This window comes from Ailuropoda melanoleuca, chromosome 16, assembly GCF_002007445.2.
Source record: "Ailuropoda melanoleuca isolate Jingjing chromosome 16, ASM200744v2, whole genome shotgun sequence".
Taxonomy (NCBI): domain Eukaryota; kingdom Metazoa; phylum Chordata; class Mammalia; order Carnivora; family Ursidae; genus Ailuropoda; species Ailuropoda melanoleuca.
In genome coordinates, this window is record NC_048233.1 from 90,339,318 (window position 1) to 90,348,307 (window position 8,990).

General features: G+C 54.6%; 1 protein-coding gene across 1 annotated transcript in view; it reads left to right on the forward strand.

The window, feature by feature from the left end:
• Positions 1-200: 200 nt before the first annotated feature.
• TOLLIP (toll interacting protein) overlaps positions 201-8,990 on the forward strand; it is a 29,354-nt gene continuing 20,564 nt past the window's right edge. Inside the window, exon 1 of the mRNA XM_019800572.2 lies at positions 201-301. Coding sequence (XP_019656131.1) covers positions 201-301 — 101 coding nt within the window. The remainder of the gene's footprint in view (positions 302-8,990) is intronic.

Below are 8,990 nucleotides of genomic sequence, written 5' to 3' on the forward strand. Positions count from 1 at the left end.
GTCCGCCTGGGCACCCCGGCCCGGGTTGTCTCATCACGCAGGACTCCACTCCTGCACAAACTCACCCACTCGCCCCCTCACTCTTTGTGTGTGATCTTGGACAAGGTGCTCAGCTTCCCTGACCTCAGTTTCCCCGTTTGCCTGAGCCCGGGTCTGAGAGAGCGGTTCAAGCCGCCCGGGAGGGAGAGTGGGGCCTTAACATGGGAGGTGACACGGAGCGGGTGTTGATGGCTGAAGAGGAGTTTTCCACGCAGCTGGTGGTGGAGAAGGACTTGCAGGCGGAGGAATCCGGTGGACAAATGTGAGGAGATTCCGCTGGTGGCGCACGAGGCATGAAAGACCTCACCCGTGGATCTCATCTGGCTTTCGTCCACACCCTCTGACGCCCTTTGTAAGACACCAGCAGTCTAGTAAGGCAGCTGGTTTCCGGATCCTGTGAGCCACTCCAGCATGCTAACTGAATCCAAGGAGAGTTGTGGGAGCCTCTGATTTGTAGCCGGTGGGTCAGAAGCATGGTGACAGCCTGGACCGGTGTCTGCAGTGGGGGTCGTCTTGTGGGACCTGGGCCTTACCCACGGGGCCTGATGCTGTCTTCAGAGACACAGGTCGGAACTGAATTAAATCTGCAGGACACCCAGCTGGTACCAGGGATTTGGGCAGGGCTGTGGGGAAAACCAAGTGTTGTAATACCAAGGAGAATGAAAACACGTCCACGTTAAAACCTGCAATGTCCATAGTGACGTCACTCGTAAAGGCAACGCGTGGGAACAACGGGAAAGCAAGACGCCGTCTCCGTCCATGGAACGTTGTTTGGCAGCGGGAAGAAATGAGGTGGGAATGGAAGCAGGAGCTCCAAGCCCCTGGCTCATCCCTGTTCACAGCAGCATTGCTCACGACAGGGAAAAGGTGGAAGCAGCCCAGTGTCCATCGCCATGGTTGTGGACCATGTGGTCTATCCACACACCTGACTGTCACTCGGCCTGAACAAGGAGGGACACGCTGACACTGGCCGCAGCGTGGATGGACCTGGAGGACATGATATTATGTGAAAGACAATGTCTGGATGAGGCAAATCTGGAGAGACAGAAAGGATTTGTGGTTGCCAGGGGCTGGGTTGAGGGGTGATCAGTGACAGTGAAGGGGGTGCAGGGCTTTTGGGGGGTTGGGAGTGTTCTAAAATGGGTGTGGTGATGGGTGCACAACTGTGGACGCCCTAAACGCCATCAAGTTGCACAGGGTGATAGGGTGGCTTGTAGGGTGTGTGATCTGGGGAGGGGGAGGGGCAGGGAAGCAGCCCAGGGTGCGCAGGCCCCTGGGGAGCAGGCAGGGGTGGGATGACCCAGAGCAGGACGCAGCAGGTGGGGGCGGTGGACGTGGAGGACGCGGAACAGAGGGAACTGCGAATGGACCCCCAGAATCTGTCTTGCCACCTTCCGACACCAAGACCACAGCCCACTGTCTGGGACCACATTTCCCAGCCACTGGGTTCTGCACCACGTGCGGGTCACGTCCTGCGTTCTCAGAAGGCAGCCCAGACTCCTCTCCCGGGGCAGAAGCGGGAACAGGCCGCAGGGCCCGGGGCCAGACAGGCGGTGGCGCGGCGTGGCCGGCGGGCTGGTGCAGGCTCGCCCTGGAGCGCTAAGGCTGGGTGGAGTCTGACGGCTGCGCTCCGGGGCCCCACCCGCGAAGGCCAGCCTGAGCCCTGGTCTGCACATCGGCAGAGGCTCGGAGACAAACCAGCAGGTTCCTGCCGCTCAGAGAGTCGGGTGTGCGGCCACTTCCTCCTGCCTCCCCGCCTGGACGACCTCCACCGGCGATGGCGGCCACCTCCTACCATGCTCCGGGACCGCAGAGCCGGGAGGGCACACCAGGCCCGCTCCCGCTAAGTCGTGCTTCTTCTGGGCCTGGCAGCTTTCACCTCAGGAAATCTTTATTGCGGTTGTTTTAAAGGTCGTATTTGTGTAAGTTCTCACCTTGCCGGCCTTTCCCGCTCTGTAATTTGGCCCGGCATGTACCTTCCCTCCCGTGACTAATGCCGGGACACCCTGTGCTTCCCGCAGCTCGTCCTGCGGTCGAGCGCAAGCAAATTGGCTTCTTTTGTTAACCCCTATGTTCCACACACTGTCACTTGGCTGTTTGTGGCCCCACTCACCCGCTCACGCATCCTTCACTCGGGACACGCCGGCGGGGGTGCCCGCCCCTGTGCGCCCGCTGTGGGATTTGCCTGAGCGCAGCCGGGACTTCGTCCTTTTCCTGGGATGATGTGGGTCACTTCTTGCCATAAAGACGACACACATTCTGGCGTGGGGCCCTGTCTGTGACTTGTGATCCTGGGGGAGGCCCTGGCTGTGGGAGCCGCGGAATGAGACCCATCCACCGACGTGAGCACACCCTGCAGGGCAGAGCGTCCATGCAGCGAGGGCTGAAACGGAAAAAATCCTGAGCATAAGGCACCATCGTGTTGCTCCCGCGGTCAGGGAGAGAAGCCCGAGCTCCACGCAGGCTTTCCCATTGATCCGCGGGAGAAGAGGCGTCGGGAACAACTGGGCCGTGGAGCCACGGGGCCGCCTTCGCTAGAGTCTGGGGAGAAGGCACAGTCAGGGCCAGAATCACCAGGGCCTGCGGGGCCTGGTCACAAGGCCACCCTCAGGGAAGCTGGTTAACCGGAGCCTAACCCACCGGCAGGAAGGGGCGCACCCAACTCCTGCCGCAGCAGGCGTGGGGAGGTGGGGAGGCGCCTGGGGACGTCACGGCCCCGGGGGCCAGCTCACTCGAGACTGACCTCCACTCGCTGCACTTAGAACAGGGCCGCCACCTCACCCCCTACCCAGTCACAGCTGCTCCTGGAAGGCGCAGAGCAGCGGCAGAGCCAGACGCGGCAGGGACCCCGCGGCTCTCAGCCCAGGGGTCTGAAGCAACCAGGATGAGCCCGCTCGGGGCCCCACTGCATCAGGCCGACCGCGGGCAAGAACGGACGGGCAAGGTGAACAGACAGAAGTCCTAAGAAAACAGGAAAGAGACGCCAGAGATCGACGACCCTGGGACGGAAATGAAGAACGTCTTCGATGGGGGTCATCCATAGAGTGGACGCGGCTGACAGAAGAATCTCGGAGCCTGAGGTCGGCTGAAGAGAAACCTCCCAAATGGGAAAGCAGACGGCCCACCTCCGCAGGGACCCAACGAGACCCAGCAGACGGCCCGCGTTCAGACACCGAAAGAAACTTGGCAGAATGGCCAAGGACCATGGCACAACGATCTCGTGCGTCAAGGGGACACCCATCTCGTCTGTGAGTAAACATGGGTCCTTTTATTTGGGATGCTGCTTGCTTCCTTTCCTTGACTGACTGGCCTGGCTTCAGCCTCCACACAAGGTGGGATAGAAGGGGCAAGAGTGGGCACCCTCGCCCGGCTCCTGGGCTGGCGTGACGCCCGCTGAATGCCCCTTCTACTCCTGTCTTGCAGAAAGTTAACATCTAGGATGGATTTGGGGTTTTGTCAATCGCTGGCTCTGACCCAGGCGATCATCTTCAGTCCGGTAAGTGACGGTACAGGACAGTCTCCAGGTGTTAAACCACTGGCGTTCCTGAGATGGCCGCCGTGCCGTCACGCCCTCTTCTCCATGTGGACGAGCTCGGTTTGCTAAAAACTGTTAAGAATTTTGCATCTTGGTCATGAGCAATGCTGGTTTGGAGTTTTCCTGCAAGGTCGGTGTCTGGGTTGGTGTGAGCATGGTGCTGGCCTCACACAACAAGCTGGGGAGCGTTTCCTCTTCTCTTTTCCAGAGGAGTCTGTGCAGAAATGAGGTTATTTCCTTCACAGATATTTGTAGAATTCACCAGTGAAGCCATTGGAGTCTGGAGCTTTCTTCGTGGAAAGGCTTTTAACTTCTTTAGTAAAGAACTACGTGGGGGGCGCCTGGGTGACCCAGTCGGTTGAGCGTCTGACTCTTGGTTTTGGCTCAGGTCAGGGTATCAGGGGCATGAGATCAAGCCCTGGGTCAGGCTCCACACTCAGCTGGGAGTCTGCCTGGGATTCCTTCTCCCTCTCTCTCTCCCTCAAATAAATAAAATCTTTTTTTTTTTTTTAAAGAACTATTTGTGTTATCTCTTTTCGAGTGAGCTCTGGTGACTTTTGTCTTTTAAGGACTTTTTCTATTACATTCTCTTCCATTTAACTTAAGTGATGTCACTCGCAGCACTCCCTGGCTATCCTCTCTCTAAGTTGAAGTGTAATTGTGTCTGGTCCTGTGCCAGCCTCACACTGTGCTGACAACTGTAGGTTTGCACTGTAGCCTGAGACCCAGGAGCTCGGTGCCTCCGGCTTTGTTCTTTCTCAAGATTGCTTTGGCCCCTTGTTCCTCCTTTCCTGTCTGTAGAATTTGTAGTGGTGCCAACTTTCTCATTCCTGGTATTGGCAAGGTGTGTCTTCTCTCTCTCTTTCCTAATAGTCTGACTGGAGGTTTATCAATGTTATTGGTCTTCCAAAAAAAAAATGAACTTTTGTTCTTACTGATTTTCTCTGTGGTCTTTCTGTTTTCTATATCATTGATTTATTTAATGACGTTGATTTTTTCCTTGTTTTCTGCTTACTTAGAATTTACTTACTTTGCTCTCCTTTTTCTCACGTCTGAAGGTGAATGCTGAGGTCAGTGACTTCAGACCTTCCTTCTTTTCGAATGCAGACATGGATTTCCCCATCTGCCACGTTAGCTGCGCCCACAAAACGTACTGTGCCGAGTTTTTAATCTTCACTGAGATCAAAATACTAATTTTCCTCTTAATTTCTTCTTCGATTACATGGGCTAGTTATTTTGTTTCCAAATAATAGGGGCATTTTCTAGATATATTTTTATTGATTTCTAATGTAATTCTATTTTGGCCAGAGAATATAATTTGTATGATTTGAATCTTTTAGACCATTTTCTGGCCCAAAATATTGTCTATGTTGGAAGATGTTCAGTGTGCCCTTAAAAATATGTATTTTACTGTTGTTGGAGTTTTCTGGAAGTGCTGATCAGATGAAGTTTGGCAGCGTTGTTTGGGTCACGTGTGCCCTCCCTGAGCTCCTGTGTGTCCTTCCGAGCGTCAAGGGGAGGGTTGAGGTCTGTCACATTCTGTTCCAAGTGTTCTAAGCGCTTTAACTGGACATGTGAACTCTTAGGGTTCTTACGTCCCCTTGACATGTTTACCCCTTTCTCATTTTAAGGCGACCCACTTTATCCCTGGTGGTATAAGGCAGACCCTGCCTGGTGTTCCACTCAGCATCCTGTCGGTCATGTGAATTTTTGCTCCGACTGGTGCAGATAGGATCCAGTCCAGACCCTGGGTGGGCTAGTGGTATTACTCTGTAGTTCTGACAGGCGGTTCTGCCCCAGCCTTGGATACTCTTATCCCACGTGTTCGCTGACCTGTCCTCAGTTGAAGACCCCACCAGATGCGCCACAGACACCATCACTCTTTCTCTGTGTGGCCCCCCTCTCTGCACCTGACCCTGCTGGTGCCAAGTCTCCTCGCCTCGGTCACCCTCCCTGCCCAGCAGCCCCCAAACCCTCTGCAGGCGGCGAGCAGGGGCGGTCCTCGGGCTCACCCCTTGTTTCCTGTCTCACAGGAATGCTGCCTTGGCGGCCTGATGGTAGCAGTGTCCTGAAAACTGCTGCCTAAAATACTCATGTGGATTTTAAAAATGCACCTGCGTTGTTCCGCGGACATCCACGTCATCGTTTCTCGCTATCGCACGGCGTTCTGCGGTGTGTATCTATCTCATTGGGTTTGTTCGTCCCTCTAAAGGCGGAGGAGGAGGCCGCCCACTTCTGCCGCACAAACAGCCATGCAGCAAACAGCCTGGACGCATTCCCTTGTGGATCAGCGTGCCCGTTTCCAGAAGTATCCCCAGGAGATGGCTTGCCGACTCTGCTTACTAAGCACGGCTGCACTACGTTCTCAGAGAGCGTCCAGCGGTCTGTCCTCCGCCCCGTGCCACAAGAGCTTCCCATCACAGTCCTCGCCTGGACCTCCCTGAGTTTTACTCTTCTGGTGAACGTCAAGTGGTGTCTCATGGTCATGTTATCTCCCTCATGATTGGTGAGTATGGACCCCTCCATACACCTGGCAAAGCTTTGACTCGCCACCTCACAACACCTGTTCCTTTACCTGTCTGGTCTCCTTTTCCGTTTTACGGGATTTTGTGACTTGCAGAAAGTATTTGTACATTGTAGGTATGAGTTATTTGTTGGAGGTAGACATTGTAAACACCTGCACCCTTGACTTGTTACCCCATCTGTAACGCAGATAAGAAAGGTGTGCCCTCCGTAGGACCATTGTGCAAACTCGTGAGATGGTACACATCAAGCATGCAGAACAGTACCCTGCACGGACTAAACACTCAAAATGTTGTTAACATTATTATTTCTCAAGAATCCCACCCAAGACACCCAGAAAGCCCATCTGGGGCTCCTGGGCACATTGGGTGCCCCACGAATACTGAGACTCGTGTATACCATTGAAACCCGGACACAGAAAGGCCAGGGAGGGTGGGACTCCCGTGACAACATGGAAATGGCCTGGGAGCAGTGATCCCACGGGCAGTGACACCACTCAGGTGACACATGAGGCCGAGGCACTGTGAGCCATCAGTCGGGGGAACCAGTGTCTGTGTTACAGCTCCCTTTACAGCCTGTGCTCACCACGGAAATACAGTTGGCCTCTAATTCTGCCAAAGGCGTGTTCTTGGCGCCACTCTGTGCCCCCTGACCGTCCTGCTCTGCTCATGAAAGCCCTGTGATGACAGCTCATTATTCCATCTAACGCCCCACTCTAGGTTTGAAAACCCCCTCTCTGGCCCGCCTCACTCTCTTTTTTTCCACCTGCTGGATCCCTGTGCCCTCTCAGGGACATTTGGTCCGTGCCCCGATTCAGGCTGCTGAACACCTTGCCCTCACACTGGGTTTACCAAGTAGCTCCCCTCCCATTATAAGGGCCACCTCCCAAGTCCTGGACTCCTATTCACGTCTTTCCAGATGGATCAGAGCAGAGGTGACAGTTAATGTTCATTTTATCCTTTCCAAACATAACATAGATGTGGGATCCATCGAGTATCTATTGGATCAATTCCATCCCAGCCAGGAATTGCTCTTTCATTTGGTGTAAAGTAGGGGTCCAATTTAAATTTTTCTCCAAGTACAGCCAATTGTTTTAGCACTTTTTGGAAAAAATTTTCCTTTCCCAGCTGCTCAGCCAGGCCGGCACACTTGTAAATCATTTCCATACTCCGTCCCACTGGTGAATCTGTCTGTCCCCATATCAACACACCATAACCTCGATTGCTAGTTTTATACTATGGTGACATCTCCTAGGACAGTTCCTCTCCATCTCTGCCTCCTTCTCTTCCTTCTTCTGGAATGTTCCAGCTATTAGTCAGTCTGTGCTCTTCCATACACATTTAGAATCAGTTTGCTAAATTTCTTTTAAAAAGCACTTCTGGGATTTTAATGAGAATTTCTTTTGTAGGGCCATTTGGGGAAGGACTGACGTATTTCTGACACTGAGCATTCCTATCCATGAATATGGTATGTAGTTCTCAATGCATTCAGGTCCTCTTTAATGTCTTTCAATGAAGTTTTATAACTTTTCCTTAACAATCTTTAGAAGGTTTCATTTCTGTCTTTTCTGTTTTATAGAACCGTACCTTCCGACAAGCGCTGATATTTAGATAAGTGTGTGAGACCGTCTCCACCTGCTCCAGATTCACCCTCCACCTTCCTCTGAACTTTCTTTGTGCTTCAGTGAAGGGACGTCTACAAACTGGTCACCTGGTTGGGTTAATGGAGACACCTGGAGATCAGCGTGTGTTTGTGGGGGCGGGTTGGAGTATTTATTTCCCCAGGCCCCTCCCCCAGGCCTGGGGTTCAGCAGGGGCTTCATTCCTCTGGGTAGGCTACACCTTCTGCTGAGGGAGCCTCTTTCCCTGCTCACTGCTGCCTCCCTCAGCATGGCTCACTCCTCCACTTAACTCTGCCCCTTCTTGTAATTCGTCCATTTATTAGAATTCCTCCAATTACCTTTGTGAGCATGCCATCTGTTTCTTGCTGGGACCCTGACTGATACAGTAATTGCCACCACAAGTGCCCCCAGAAAACAGACTCTCAAAATAGGACTACAGGATTGAGCTGCCCATCTATTTGAGGAGCACGTGGATAAAATCCTTGCCAGGGGGAAGTTGAGCGCTAGGGATGCGAGTCATGCGCCGGCATCCCAATTCTTCAGGTTATCACCGGTGCTGCCATGGGACATAGGCAAGCAGAGGGCAAATAGATGGGTAGTCAAGCGGCCGGACTCCCAGGTGCTCTGGCAATGATGGTGACTACACAGACAGCAGCGGGCTGGCCACTTGACAGCCTGGGGAGTGTGCACAGAGGGAAAGGACGCGGGTCTTGCGTGTGGGGCCGCCACCCCCAGCAAGTTGGGATTATGAATGATTGCCACTAAGAGATCACGCACCACGGGGGACTGGGGTTCTGTAGGTGATCATGCGGGTTTAAGGAAGCGGGGTTCTCTTCTGATCGGACGCTGTTGGGGGGGCCCACACAGTTCTAAGATGAGGCTCCCTAATTATTCTCGTCTGGATGGAGAGGTCAGGGGAGGCTAAGAGCTGCAGCCTCGGAGCCCTGCAGCAGGCTCGGGCCCGGAAGCGCGGGGGAGCTGCCAACCGTGGTGGCCTGGGGGTGGGGGAACCAGGGGGGCCGCCCGTCCGTGGCGGGGTCGGGGGGGGGGCCGCACGCGGGTTGGAGCGCGGGCCGCCGCGGCGGGGGCGCCGGAACAGAAGCGACCGTCCTGGCCCCGGGGGCGTTTCGTGTGTGCGCTCGCAGGACACTGCAGGGGCCTCAGGGGTGCCGGGCCGCGCCTGGGGGTCGCGAGTGGCCGTGCGACCGTCGCGGTCCGTGGACCAGCCCTCGCGCAACAGGGGGCCCCGCCGACGGACCTGAGACGGCCCGA